The sequence below is a fragment of the Coloeus monedula genome, assembly GCF_965178545.1.
Source record: "Coloeus monedula genome assembly, chromosome: 2".
Lineage (NCBI taxonomy): Eukaryota > Metazoa > Chordata > Aves > Passeriformes > Corvidae > Coloeus > Coloeus monedula.
Genome location: NC_138782.1, coordinates 7,759,642 through 7,775,829, shown reverse-complemented (window position 1 = coordinate 7,775,829; position 16,188 = coordinate 7,759,642). Strand labels below are relative to the sequence as shown.

Genomic DNA, 16,188 nt, shown 5'->3' with positions numbered 1-16,188 from the left:
ATCAGTCTTGTTTCTTATGACTTCCCATCAGATTCCACATCTTTCTCATGTGCTGCATGGGATAATACCACCAGAAACACACCAAAAAGACTTGATGCTTCTAAAGGATTGAAATACTTTGAAAATCCAGTAGACAAATAAAAAAGCCCACAAATCAGTTTGAACAAAGCAAGTTCAGAGCATGGAAAAACATTATCTTCTAAATCCAGTTTTAACAAATGAAGGTGCTACTGCCACATCCTTGTCCCCCAGGAGTTACTCCATGCTCAGACCTGCTAGATGCAACATTTGTGTGGACATCCTTTGCTTTGGGCCAAATCAGTGGGTTAGACTGGATTCAGCATCTTCAGTCTAGGTGGTTTTTCACTGAGCAATGCTTTTTGGAATTGAAATGGTTTGGCTAGGAGGCGGACTGAGAGACCTGAGGAGACCATGAGTCTTGGGGCAGCTGTGGGCTGAGCATCCTCACAGCAGGTGGAACTGGAGTAGCCAAAGAGTGCTCAGATAGGGTTGTCTAGGAGTTTGATGGTGGTGGGTTTGGCGGTTTTTGATAAAACAAAGTGTCTTTTAAATAACTGCATCTAACGTGTGCTAATGTGATGACACTGTCTTAAGTGCTGAACATTATAAACAGATAATCCAGGATTGGATTGAAGCCCACGATTATCTTCTAGTGTTTACCTTGTGGATATTTAGATTTGTTGTGAAGGAAGAGAAAGAGAGCTTCATCATCAGTCTTGACATTTTTGAGGAAGAGAGGAGCCTTACAATTTAGAGATCCACAGACATTAATGTATTTAGTAGGCAGTGACAAAAATAAGCAATAAATACAGAGTAACCTAAGTAGCATGGATCATACATTAAAAGTTACAAAATTAAGGCTACACATGAAATTCAGGCAGAACCATTTTGTTTAGTAAGTAGAAAATCAATGAAATATGTTGACAGTAAGTCATAAAAACAAATAATAAAAACAAGTAGATTAAAAAAAACTGCAGAGGTAAGGGAAAATTTAAGACATCAAGAATGATAAAACATGGAGCCAAGGCTGAAATGCATTCAGTACAAATATCAAGGTGACCTCTTCCTAGCTTTGATACCATGGAACTTCAATAATTTGTGAAAATTTGTCTTGGTTAGCAAACGCAATTTGTTATCAAATGCAATTTTTAAAAAAGCAGATAATTTCTTGAAATCATATGTAATTTAAACTTAATATATGTTTATGAACTTCAAACCAATGTTTTATTGGCATTAGTGCTGATGGAGAAATGTTTCTATTTATTCCTTTTCAGAAAATGCTCAGCTTAGTTAAGGTCAGCATAAATGCCATGTAATCAACATGGGAAACACAGAAGAAGGTCAACGACTAGGAAAGAGAATCTTGAAAACATGAAACAAGTTAAGAAAGTATTTGGAAGCTAATTCTTTACTATCAAATGCCTCACATTCCACAGCCAGAACATCACTGACTGCCCTTAGTAAGACAATTTTGAACATGCTGGCATTATTAAAGAAATAGAAGGGCAGAGTAGTTACATATTCCCATATCACTTGTGCACACTCTTGGCCACCCAAGAGGGTACCCAATGAGGGTAACTACAGTCATTGCTTCTGATTACCTATAGCCAATAAAATGGTGTCAACTACACCAAGCTACACAATTGAGAGATGGGTATAAGGTTCCGTAACATGAAATCCTCATTATGAATAACACAGAAGCATTGCCAATATGCATTCTCATTACCTGAATCATTGCTAGCAGCTCTGATTAGAAGGGAGATTTGAATCTTACATCGTTTTTTGGGAAGGGCCTACTATGTATCAGTAGTTCACTACTTTACTGAAAACCAGTAAATTGTAACTCATAATGTTGGTAGCAAAATACAACAGAAGATTTCTAGAGCACTGACTGGCATGGCCAGCACGTAAATAACATCACTTGTTTCTTCTATATGGTTTTTAGTACTGTGAAAAATGTATCAGCTTTTCCTTCCTTTCTCACTTTGTAAACTAGGCCAAAAGGAAAAGAACCATCATCTCTTAATTAAGCAGTGCCAGCTTAGCAACAGAATTGTTCTCTACTCTCATTCCTAAAGACAGGAAAAAAAACATCCTGAAAACCAAACCAAACCCAGAAGGCTACAACCAACCAGCAAATACAGCTCAAAATGTCATTGGACATGTTCCTAATGGCACTAGGCTAAAAAATATGTTCTGGCCTCCTAACAGTCAGCTATAGCATGTTTACTACTACAACAAAAATAATGGTTAAAAACCTATCAGTGGCAGAATGTTTAGCACCTATTACAGACACGAGTGTAACTACCTAATGGTAATTAAGGGCATAAGAGAATGATTAATGTTCTGAATCCATAAAACTGCATCGGTGTGGAAGCTATTATGATTGCACTGTCTGCAGCTCACAGCCTACACTGGGCAATTTACGGTGAAAAGCATTCTGCATAAAACGGATACTCCATTTTTCCAACACTGGATAATGAGCTGGTATATAAAGCTGAAACTATGCACCTCACACTGGTCACCGCTTGAACAGTCGATTTACTCTCATGCTGAGGATGCACTTGTTTTTCTTAATTGTAAGTTCTACATATTCCTATTCTGTATTTTTCTCACCAAAATGCCAAACACTTCACGTGGCATCTTTTGTAATTTAAAAATATGTTTTTCTTCGTCAGAACTAAGAAACAAGAAAATGGATACAGAAAATGCTGTACTGGCTGGTAGCTAGAACAATGTGCTGACATTTATATTGGCTCTTATTTAGTTCAGGGGTTTTTGAACCAGGTCTTCCCCATGCAGAAGTGGCACAATTATTCACATTGAATAGCACCTTCCTCAGTGAGTGACCTGGAAGTGCTACTAAATTGGACTAAGCAACCCAAAATTTGGTATGTAACAGAAACAAGTCACAATGTGTGATGAATGATTATATTTTCTATATGGGATACTCCCTGAAAATGAAGGTTTAGTGTTCATATTCCAGAGAGAAATGAAACAGAAGGGGGCAAAAAGTCTTCCACTGCCACAGCATCACACACAGTAAGTTATTACCCTTTAAATAGTACTACACAGTATTTCTGTAAAAGGGTTCTTTCAAACATCACAGAGAGAAGGGAAAAAAAATGATATGCTGCATTGTCCAAAACTAAATTGGAAAAGAATACATACAGATTATCATCTAGTAACATATAGGAAAGCAAGTACTTTCATTCTCTTACATATAAGTAATATACTGAAAGGAATAAAAGAGGTACACAAATCATTTATAAATCAGACTTTAAAGTAATCTCCTTTTCAAGGGGCTAGATACTCTTTCAAGAAAAAGTAAGATAAAGTCTTCCCTGCCCAAATCAAATATTTTTAAAAAGGTACCATACTTTGGACAAGATTTCTCCTCTGCTGAGCTCAATGCAGTTATTCAAAGTGAATAGGGTCAATTACAAAAAAACACATTTATTTCTCTCAGTGCAATGGAATATTTCACAGCTGGCGCAAATCACCGTAGCTTCTCTGAAACCAATGTGCCCTAGCATGAAGTCAGCTGCTTCCATTTCAGTTACCAGATGAAAACCTAAAACCATAGCCATAGATAAAATAAAGAACATTATTAAGTAAAGAACATTACTATGAGTAGGCCAGTTAAAATAGTCCCATATTCCTAATATAACCCTAGAAGCCACACAGCTGCTGCGCAATTCCAAAAACTAGATAAGAAGAAAGAAGAAAATAAGCAAACATCTACCGAAAGTTCCCAAGTTCTCTACATAACTGTCAGAGTAAATAATTTTCTTTAGGCTGCTATTGCTTTCTTTTCCACCTGGAACCAGCTTACCTCCTGTCCCCTGGAACAAAATCAGAGTCTATGTGAAGCTACAGCCGCTCAGACTTGCCAGCAATAACAACAGAATCATAGAATAGCTTGTGTTGGAAGGCACCCTAATATAATCTAAACTTCAACCTCAAATTTTTGCTGTCTTTTTCAGTAGCCATAACACATCCAGCCAAACCAAGGAGTCATTTTGGTTCCCATGGGATCAGACAAAAAATCACTCCACAAACACAGTTTAAGTTGTTCTCTCTTTAAAGTAGGATCTTGTAAGCCACTGTGACTTTTCCTCCTCAGAAGTCATCCAGGAGCTCCCTGTCCCACATCAGTGATGGATGAAGTGTTGGGATGCTCTCAGTAACCTCTATCACACCCACCAAACCCTCTGACTGAGAGCGAACAGTTTGTTTATGGGCGGTGCTGGTGACAAGCACACCAACAAGTCCCCTCATTCAGTCAAATGGGAGAATTGAAGGATTAGTCTGTCATGCCAGTACAGGGCCTCATTTTTCTTCTGTGCTACGTGGGTCACCCCCCTTCCCGCAGCCTGTATTTGATTGTGATTAATTCATCAAGGCTGGCTATAGCATGGAAATGAAGAAATGGATTGCTAATTACAGTTATCTTCTCACAGAACACCCCTTGAACTGGTCCTTTTCTGCAGTAGTGACAGCTCAGAAATAAACCAAATGCAGCTCTATTGAGCAGAAGCCTGACTTAAAGTGTATTTTAAAGCAGAAGATGACTTCCCCCTGCCCAAACCAGCTCTTCAGTGTAAATGACTGACTTCTATCCTGTCTGCCTGGCAGGTACACAAAGAGCCTGTCCACATTTGTTTTGATAGTTACTTTGTTAATATGCACCAAATTTCTGACTTAACACTCTTCAACAAAAAGGTGCGCATTTGTTTCTGCGTGCCTCACCCTGAATAAACCTGAAGGGGAATTTAATATGTATACAATTACTGCCAAGTAAACAAACCTAGCAATGATTCTACTCTGCACAGAAGCTCTGGAAAGGATTCGAACTTCCTCCCCAACAGTACTCAGAGAAAGGTAAATTCTGACTCTTGCTGCATTTTCTCTGCAATAAGCCTCATGTGTTCTTACAGGCTGTGTAGTATTTCATTGATACAGGCAACTAGCTTAAATTGAATAATCAGATTCTGATAGATTAGTCAAACAGGAAACAATTCCATAACAACCTGATATTTTATTAACAATTATAAATATGGAATTTGAGAAATAACACTTCAGTCCTGGCAACGCATGCATGCAATTTGTTTTATTCACTGATACAACCACCAGCAAGTTACTTGAGTTGCATAAATTCAAAGTATGTGTACAAATCTAACTTTTTATTACCTCAGAAATTACCAGTTAAAAAAAAAATCCTTTCTTCTGGAAAAAAAAAAACAAAACCAGACCATTGTAATAGATGCTTCCTTCCATTGTTGTAATTCACAGTATTTTATACTATTTTCTGGTGCATCACACCTTGAGACAAAAGACAGGTTAACATTTTGCCAACATGTGCGGCACACAACAGCTCTAAATGCATTCCCAAGACAAAAAGGAATAACTAAGCCTCTTCCAGGCCCAAGGTGGCCTTCTATTAACCCAGCTGCCAACACAGTCTGCGGTGTGCAGAGCTGCAGAATACATCTTATAAACAGGATTTTGGCTTAGAAACAGGATTAGTCATTCACTACACAGAATCATCCAGCTCTGCTATTCTGCCTCAGTGGCAGTTGCCCTTTCCAGTGATATACGGCAGCATTCCTATTTAACAAAGACGCAGGACAAAGGACAATACAGTGAACGACCCTCAGAGCCAGAGACACCTTTAGCTTGACTTTCAGGTGCTTTGATGATAGCAAGTCTATTCTGTCGATCTTTTCTTTCATTTCAGGAGAAAGATATTTGCCCTAACAGCAACACATTTTTACCTTTCACAAGCCACCTAAAAGCCTCCATATTATCACACACATTTCTTCTGAACTTCTTGAAGTGACCAAAGTTAAGAATGAGAGATGACCTTGGTAGTGTAAATTTATGTATATGGCGACTTTCAGTGTTTGTACTGGAGTAATATTAAGGGTCTCCAACACTGACTAGGACCATTGCAATAGATATTGCATAAATAAACAATAAGAGGCAAAGTCTGCTATGGAGAATAAAAAGTAGGACAAATAAGGCCCAGCACCACAATATTTTGCGGCCAGACCAAGACAGAACTATCCCTCCACACTAAAAAATAAGGTAATAATGAGAAAGAGAAGCTGTTTTCCTGAGGCATTTACTATCTAATGCAGTTGCAGAAGTTCAAAAAGATACCAAAGGTCGACACCTTTTTGGTAAAACTATTTGATGTACATGACGCCACAAATATTATTCCTACTCAACTTTAGTGTGTCAGGGCTTTTAAAAGCTCTACAAGGACACATAGATACAGGCTTGTACTACTATTCTGTCCTCACAGAATGAGTTTTAAGCTCTGAGTGGGAGTCAACTGAATACACACAGAGTCACAGGATACCTCAGGCTGAAAGGGAACCATGAGGATTATTGAGTCAGACTCTCTGCTCCTCACAGGACTACCTAAAATTAAATCATGGGACTAAGTGCATCATGTTCATCAGGCTTCATGACAGCTTCCTTCTGTTTATTTTTGTAAACTCCAGATAAAACAATTGCATGGTATTAAAATGATTGTGGGTGATCATCTAGGAATAGAAATCTTGCCCTTGGCGAGCTTTTTCTAGCTGCTAAAGTATACAGGACGTGTGTGGTATAACTAGGATTACATACAAGACTAGTTATGCCAGAGTGCACAGGTAAATGAAATCTGCCAAGTGCTAAGATGTGGGAAGGCATGAAAAAGATATTCTTATAATGACTATGTTTTCACACTACATCTAATCATGAATATGGTTAAAAGACACCCACAACAACACGATAGAATTCACTAATGGATTGGGCTCCAAGTTAAGTTTTAGACACATACTCTCTCCTGGGGCAAGGGGCAAGATTACATCAAAGAAAAAATTAGGATAGCAATAACTGGGCCTTTTACCAAGGAATATTTTATACTTCATGTATCATCTTAATGTAATGTCTCTAGGATGAGGTCCGCATAGCTTTATTTTCTTACTTCAATTCATTTCTTAATAAATTAGCTTCAAAGAGCTTAAGCTTTTCTGGAGTGTAAAGCCACAGAACAAACACATCAGATTATCTTGTTGACATCAGCCAGGAAAATTTAGAAAAGAGAATAAGCGATTCTGTTGGTATACAACAAAATAAGAGTTTTAACTTTCATCATGGTAATTAAGACATTCCTAATTCTTTGAATAGAAAAAGATAAATATGAAAACAAACAATATATCTGACCAGCTGAAGCCCTGTTTATGATTTCTGCATTATGCTTTCTGAATACCAGAGAACTTTTCCAACTTATTTATGCTTTAAAGGATAGTTACCCAATAAAAAAACAAAAAAAATACAAAAAGTGAAAGGAAAAAGGGGAAAAGTGCCCAAAGCTCGACATGTCTTTGATGCCTTTGGAGATGTTCCTGGCTTTTCCTCAGCAGTCTGGAGATACCTATAGAGCTCATTGCAAAAGGAACTCCATGCTAGGAGCTTCAAGATGGAAAACACTATGAAATAAGAGCAAGAGAGTGCACAATTGTTTCTTGCGGAGTAGAACCCAGACAGTGAGGTTAAAGAGGGTGAGCAGCTGCAAGATTGAAGGGAGCAATTAATATAATAATACATATCTAATATAAATATGGATGAAATATAAATACATATAGATATAATTTTAAAAGGAAAAAGTAACTACATAGACTTTTATTTCTTCCTAAAGAGAACATAGAAAAGACTAAAAGAGAGGCCACGAGGCAACTGACTATTCAGTGATCAACAGTCTAAGTTTTCAAAGGGAAATTTTTAAGGACAGTCAGTAAATGCCATTTGAATGAAGGACAGGATTTGTCCTCTAGTGTTCAGGGGAAATGCTGCAAACTGGACCAGTCAGCAAGACCTTCAGAATAGATAAAATTCTAGATAGTCAAACTACATTATCCATAAAAAGCCAATTTCCACTGAAAAAGAGAGATTATTAAGTCTCTTGTCTGGAGTCAAGTTAGAGCTTCTTTTTGCTAAATACATCATATGAATGTTAATTTTAGACTGCTGAGAGCTCATTGATTTACACTTCCCTGTAATAATTTTTTTAGTATTTAAATTATGGGAAGACACCAATTAGTATCATGGACACCTCACTGTCTGAAATAAGAACACTGTTAAATAATGCATGTAACAAATTTTCATACAAGTAGTAATGAGATTTCTAGGATTACGTGAATATTATAATAGCAATTTCATAGCTGTTACCATTATTAATTTTAATAATAATCTATTTAACCAGTGATCAGTCCCAAAAGAAGCATCAAAGAATGAATTCTCATATATCTTCATTTTCTCTAACATATTACATTATGCCAATTATGGAGCAAATAACAAAATGCAATTAACTCCCAATGAGTTACAAAAAAGGTCTTTTAAAACCACACAGTGTCAAAAAAGTTGATGTGGTCTGCGTTGAAGGATGAGGAGTTACTGATCAAGTTTAAAAATTACCTTAGTTATGAAAATCTTATTAATAGGAACTTTCCTTATGTGACCTACTGGATTGGGAATTTTTATCACAAAGAATTTATATGATAATATTCATTTTCTGGGATAACCTCAACTGACATCACAATATCCAAATCCTGATGATCACATAAGCCTCAGGCCTTTTTAATGGTGACAGGAACTCAAAGCACCAGACTGGAGATAAATACAAAACTACTTCATAGTTACTTACTACACATTTGTGTATAGTGGCTCTGAAAAATTTACAGCTAACTCCTTCCTTGGAAAGATGACAGTGCAACCCTTATTAGAATTGCTCATTAAAGGAACATCTATCCCAGAAATGAAATGCCAACAGGAAAATGAGAAGAAACAGATGAGAAAGATAGAAATAGACGGCCTCAACCTTTAACCCTGTGTCAGGAATTTATGCTGCCTTTGAAAACATTTGGTTTAGTCTTCTGACTCAGATTTTCAGAGGGCTTTTATAATCCTTTAGTAGAACACCTGCCGGTTAATCCCTTGTTATAATCTACCTTGGATCACCTCATAGAGAAGAGCTGATGGATATGCTCCCAGCCCTCTGTGGCAGGATGAATCACTCTTTGGACCCTGAGCAGGATACACTGGGGGTCAGGACAGCGGTGACACCAGCTGGCACACGACCAAAGGACCTCCTCCCCCAAATCTAAAGCAGACCAGAGGATCTGTGCTCCCTCCCTGCATCCACCCTTGAGAACGGATTATATGCTTCTATTTCCTATACACACAGCCTAGTTTACTCTATTTTTTTTTTCTTTTAAGACTCCCCTTTCACAACACGTAACAAATAAAACCGTTCAATGTTCTGCTCATGACCAGGCCAGAAGCTACAAGTAAGCCTCAGTGGCCTGATTCTACAAGCAGCAAGACTTCAATGTAATAATGATGTTTAAAATGTGGTGAAACTGCATTTCCACCACCTAAATTACCACAGACATTCTGCACTTCCATGGCATTTGGTCTTTTTCTCTCTGTGTTTTTAAAAGAAATGCAAGTACAAATTCATAACAAAACTAAGAGCTGCCACTGTCTTTCTTCTCAGAAAGGGTAGAGGACATAATTTTCATGAAATCAAGCTAAGGTACAACATACAGCTATATTGATGTAGAGATAGAAATACACACCAGTTGGAGAATTCAGTTTCATCTTTCTTCCCCCACTTTCTTTCTTCTTCTTTCCCCCCTATGTTAAGTTTAAAATAAATACTAGTTTCTGTTTCTAGAGAGCAGTTTATTTTGCCAACATAAGTATCTCGGAATGAAGCCAAACCCTATATTACTGTAAAGTAACAGTATGGAGGGAACACATAGGTGTGCATAGACCATAACATCTTCAATACCTTCCATATGCAGCCTATCCTACAATTATCTCTCAACATATTTGTGACAAAAAGGAAAATTCCTGTCTCCTTACATCCATTTGCAGAGCCCTGTTTTAATTTTGTGGCTTGGAAGCTTTGTAGCACCATATCCAACATCCTTGTTCACTTTGCAGGCTGCAAATGCCACAATTTGTAGAGAGGTTCTTAAAGATGCAATAACTCTTTCAGAAAATCTACCAAATAAAATGGCATTTTCCCCCCAATCCCCCCTTCTGAAGGTACCTCAGACATAGTAAGACAGCAGTTATGGGGAAACTGGACATGTAAATGGTGATCCACTGCTTTAACATTGTCTTGGGGTGACTTTATGATGTGTATCCCATATCGCTGCTCTATGCCAGAAATTAATTTCGTGCGTTTCTGTGCCTTTAAACTGAGCCTTAGAGGGGGGAGAAAAAAAAAAACTGAGCAGAACTTTCAAAGCAGTGTTTCAAGGACACACAGAGATAGAGTCGGCTCTGCATTCTGCTGCGGTGAGAGAGAGGAGCAGGAGGAAGCACCCTGCTTGCTTTCCAGCCAGCTTTTGGCTTTTTTTTTCTCTGGGACTTTCTCTGGTTTTCCTGGGACTTCGTTTTTTTCCCTTCTTTTTTGGACTGTTTCAACATCAGAACACATCGGGACTTTTTCCACCAAGGTGGAGGCCCTGGAGGAAGGCCCACCCCATCCCAGCTCTGAGGAGGAGGAGAGAGGCTACCTACGGAAGGACTCTGAAGTCTTCCCAGGTTTCTCTCCACAGCAAGAGATTTTATTATTTAGCATTATTATCCTCTTCCGGTGCATTTGTTAAATAGTTTTTATCTTTTTCACTTTCCTTCGAAGAAAATTTATTTTTTCCCCGAACCTGGTGGGATGAGGGTGGTTGTAACCTGCCTTCTATCAGGGGATATTTCCAAACTTGCCCAAACCAGCACAAACATGAAAATCTGACACACTACAGCCTAAAATAGCACTTTGTACCCTCTGAACTATAGATTTGTCTACAGATTTTTTTCCAAACAGATAGTAAAATCGCTTTAAAAAGGAAAAAGAGACAAAGTGTAAGAAAATTCCTAAAAATCTAACTGGTCTGGCTTAAAAAAAAAAAAAGAAAAAATAAGAAGACAATGTTAAGATTGCACTTAGGCTTATGTTTGTGTGTTACTTAACAGCTGCTGAGGATGTGTAGCTTGATACTCCAATACCCCCTAATACCATGGGAGTGATGTAAATCCCTCAGACCTTCTCGCAAAACAGCTTTATTTAGGAAACTTCATGCTCTTGGTGTAAACGAAAGCATTTATTGCAACCGAAGAGAGTAACCCAGGCATCCACAGGGATATAAACCTTCACAGCCTTTGCTTTCTTAGACTGATTAGCAGCTCATAAACTTACTAAAGGTGATAGGGATCTCTTAGTAAAATATATTAGCAATTGGGGATCTCTTAGGGTTTTTTTTTTTTTCCCAGAGTGCCTGTGGGCAGACTCTCCTGTGTTGTGTAGTCCTTACAAACATTTAGCATTGGTTGCTTTCTATGTCATTTTTCAAAGATGAAATCCCTCATTTGAAACTATCAAACTTCTAAATCAAAGATCCTTTGTGAGCGGATTTGTTGCCAGCACTCTTTAAACTGGAGTATATGAAAATTCAAGTTTTAACTGCTGGCACAGTGCAGCAGTCAAATGGCCTTCCCAAGGCTGTAACTTGTTCAAGCTGAAACATCCACTGTGTGATGGGTGGAGATGGAGCATCAGGAAAGTGTGGAAGAAAAGTAGACTTTTCCTCTATCCAACACCCTGCCCACAGAAAGGAATCTGCCCTTTGCCAAGACCTCAGAAAGAGCCTTGCTTGCTTGTTTCTTCCCAGCTTCCTTTTTATGGGAGTAAAGGCGTGCTCTGCAATGATGAAAACAAGAATGGACTGCTCCCCAGAGAAGTGTGAACACTGTTCTAATGACAAGAGTGAAGGTGAGCAGTCTGTACATCTACATGAGTCTGGAGAAGAACTCAATCCAGATTCTAAAACTGGATATACTCAGTTGATCTCTTGCAAATTTCTCTGCTTCAATTTGTAGGAGAAATTGAGTCCTCAGCCAGGGGTTTCTGAAGGGAAAGCATTTGCTTGTATGGATCCAAGATGAGGAAACAAGTGTGTTCCTTCTATAACACTCTGCTGGGACAGTCCAGCGTTATGTGCACAGCACAAGGATATCCTAATCAGCTTGGCCACCAGGAATGAGGCTGATCCACATTTTCATCTACACACTGCCTTTATCTAAAGGAATATGAATAGATAAAGGGAAAACCCCAAAAAACCAAAAAGATGAAAGCATAGTTTTGTGGGGTTTGTGTATATTTTACATTGCAAGCATGTCACCACCCACAGCATAATTTTAGCAATGCAACAGCTATCAAATATTCTTGAAAATACTGACACCTGAAGCCAGATGCAGGGCTGCCTGCTTAATTATTACTCTCAGGCAGTACATCTGAAAGTCTGTAAAGAAGGAAAATATTTTTTTAAGCGAGGAATAGAAAGTATTTATTAAAATGCAAACAGTACCATCGATTAGAGGTTGTATTCCCCCCCAAAAAAGCCACAAAAGCAGCCTAAGAAAAACAGAGCATTTTAGCACAAATGCATTTTATTTCCAACAGTGAAAACAGAAAACAATTACAGAAAAAGCATCTGTCACAGTGTAAAATGTTTCAGTAATGCCACAGCTACCTTCGAGAAAAGCATCATAAACCTCACCTAAACTCAAGATTCCTATCAGAAATCCTTTCCAACTTTCTCTGCTGGCTTTGGGGAACCATATTTCTCACCTGCTGAGACTTTTCTATTAACTAGGCCAATTCTAAAAAAAAGTGAACTATTATTATTTGTACATTCCACTTACTAGTAATTTCCATATATTTATAGCACAACTTGCTTGATTTTGTAAAATAGTAACAAAAATGTATCTATGTAAAAGATGAAGATTTAAGCCAATGAGTCAAGGCCTAAAATGCAAACCTTTCCTCCAAGTTCAAAAGGAGGACCAAAACTGAGAACTGAGGCAGAGCTTTCTCTGAAACCAGATTTATATTCAGCCAATTCTAGTGCTCTGCATCATATTCTGCAACAATGCAAATGCAGTTCAAGTAAAAGGGAATAAAGCACCCACATTGAATTAGATTTTACCTTCTAAAGCCTATTTCATATTTACAATCATAAAATAATTTTAAACGAGGTCCTTGAAAAAGAAGGAACAAGCCTAATATTCCTGCCTTCCTTTCTCCCTCTTGAATCTAAATTACCTAATTAGTCAAAGCTCAAATTATCTAACAATTACTGTATGTTATGACTTATGTCATACTACATTGTTACATGATGTTTTTTTTTTTTTTTAATTTATTGCTGTTTAGCATAAAATCATTGAATAGTTTGGGTTGGAAGGGACTTTAAAGATCATCTGTTTCCAACCCTGCTTCGAACACCTTCCACTAGACCAAGCTGCTCAGACTCCCATCCAACCTGACCTTCAACAGTTACAGGGATGGAGCAACCATGTGTTTCTCTAAAACATCCTTAATTTAAAAACTTGAAATTGTATAAGTAATCAAACGTACAATCATTTCTATGCATTTATTGAACCTAAATGGAAGAAAACTCAACGTAGGTTATTGTTTAATGAAAAAAATTCCCTTTGTAAATTGCATGTTTTCTCAAATTTCTCAATTTTTTGCTAAATATTGAACTGTTTGTTTTCTTCCGCCTTCAAATATCATGCTCACTTCTTTTGGCCAACTAAAAGCAAGTTGACTATTAGTGATGGATTACCTTATGATTACAACAAAGCAAGAGACTTACAATAACCCTTTCCTTCCAGTTCCTTCAGGCCATGTTAATTTGCATGTAAATTAATAAACTAAAATTGTGGAAGCAAAACTCAAGGGAACTAAGATAATTTCCTGTTACTTGAGCATGTTGGCTTGGCTATTATTTTTTTTTTCCTGCCAGTCTCAAACGTTGTGGCATCTTTCTTGCTTTCCTTCTGGGTGGAAAACTTTGCCAGACCCCTGTTTTTTCCTGTTGAAGCCACAGCAGCATGTTTAAGAGTTACTGCAGAAGTGTAATCACAGTTGCAAGTCTTCACTCACAAGCTCTAAGGGTTATGCTAAGGGTATATCCCACTTACCAGCACACCAGCATCCAGTCACAGCGGAAGGCTTTGGGCCTCTGTTTTTTAACACAGTATAAATGTACTGGTGAGACAAAATGACTGATGAGACATCTGATACAAAATATCACTGTTTGAAATACCAATAATAGGGAAAAACGAGTAAGAATAAGTGACATTGAAGGTCTGTCTTACCATAAATTCCAGTTGAAATACAGGGAAAGGCCTGTAAAACAAATGAAACAAAAAAAAAAATCAGCAGGATTTCTGCTTACCATACTTTTTATCAAAACCAAGAGTGTTTTTAAATGCCTGTTTTTCAACACCCAGAGATTATATGTTGTAGCATTCACTGTTACAGCAGTCAAATCACAGGCATGCTCATGTATGTGAATGTATGCCTCAAATATTCCATATGTGTTCTTTGCTGCCACATTAATAAAGCTGCATTCTTTTTCTCATCTTGAGCTCCAAGCAACATTTGAACACAGAATTATTCTTAAAACTGTCTTTTGAGCTAAAATTTAATGCTATGAGCTAAAAATTAATGCCATAAGCTACTACGGTAGGAAAAAAAAGTCATATCATGTGGGTAGAGTTAGATAATGTTTCTTCATCAGTAAAACAAGCTTGGCCAGCTTAGACCCTGTTATGCCGCTTCACCATGCCCTCATTCAGTATAATCTCCTTTTTTGATTCAGTTCTTAACCTCAGTTCTTTCAGACATGTGGTTCATGGTGTGACCCAACACAGCTGTACTGTTACAAGCCAAAGGTTTGCAAACTGGTGCAGGGCTAGGAACTGGGAGACGCTGATGAAAAGAAAGAGTACATCTTTGGGGCAGCTTGGACACCAAAGAATATACATCATGCAACAAGAAATATTACAGACACTGTGCCAGCAAGAACAATAATTTACATTTCTGCTAGCTGTATGTGTTGTCTCAAGATTTGCATTTCTGTGAGCCAGAGTCAGTTTTCCACCAGGAAAAAACAAAGCTGTCGTTTCACAAGAGAGGCAATTTTCTTCGTGTTCAGCTGATATGTGATATCACCTTTGCCTCCCGCCTCTGGACTGACAGCAGGCACAGCTCAAAGGTACGAGAGCACCTGGGACCAAAGTCTCAAATATCCACCCTGAGGCTCCCTCCAGATCCCCCAGCAATGAGTCATCATACAAAAGAAAGAAATTCTCCTTTACTTAATCACACAGGAGAACATTATTCAAAGCTAATGCTTGCTTTATATTTAACCAGGGAATTAATTAGGGAATGGTGATTAAGAAAGGAGAGGTCTAATGGAAAGAATACATCCTCCCCTCCCCTCTGAAAATGCTTAACTAAAATAAAATGGAGGAGAATTATAGTCTCATTCCTTCTCATAGCCACTACAACTTACATCCTGAAAAGTACTTAGCTTTGTAGTTTGTACCCAATAAATCACAAGAATCAGCTCTTTAAAGAAATGAAGAATAGAGTAGAAAAAAGAAAAAAACAACCACCACATGGTTACAGAGCTCAGGCTGAGGTGGCAACAGATATTTCAGCAATCAGAGAGAAGCACAGAGGAAGATTTTGTCCATTTTAGAAAAAGATCTTAAAATTCACCACCATAGCAGTTTCCACATGTTAAGAGACCTTTGCTCCAAACAAGTGTTTTGTTTTCTATTCTTTGCAGAATTTGAATAACAGCATAGGACTTGGATACTCATTTGCCTCAGAAAGTGAGTAACTGAGTATTCATGGTTTTCTCTTACTGGCCTGTAACATATGTGGATGAGGGGAAACAGTGCTGCAGCACCTCCAAAAGTCCACCAGTCCCGTGGCTCCTTGGGTAACACCCCACATGGCGCCTAGGGGACACAGCTCAACTACTAACTTCAGATCCCCACATGTGTGACAAAGCCAGCCACCTGGTGGGCCTTGGGCTGGAGTGGCTCTGCAGCCCTCCAGCAGCAAAGAGCACCAGCTCCCCCCAGGTCACTGCAGATTCGTGACTGCTGCAAAGCAAAGGGCATCAGACTGACACAGTGTCTAAGCTGTGTCACAGCTTAGATCCTTAAGGATCACAGATCCTTAAGGTGGTAAAAGACCTCTAAGATCACTGAGTCCAACCATTAAATGAGCCTACTTAAAGC

At 38.2% G+C, this 16,188-nt stretch overlaps 1 protein-coding gene across 6 annotated transcripts in view; it reads right to left on the bottom strand.

The window, feature by feature from the left end:
• MACROD2 (mono-ADP ribosylhydrolase 2) overlaps positions 1-16,188 on the bottom strand; it is an 884,685-nt gene that overhangs the window by 284,053 nt on the left and 584,444 nt on the right. For all 6 annotated transcript variants that reach the window (XM_082303078.1, XM_082303080.1, XM_082303082.1 and 3 more), the window contains exon 7: positions 14,248-14,278. In XM_082303078.1, the coding sequence (XP_082159204.1) occupies positions 14,248-14,278 (31 nt within the window). The remainder of the gene's footprint in view (positions 1-14,247; positions 14,279-16,188) is intronic.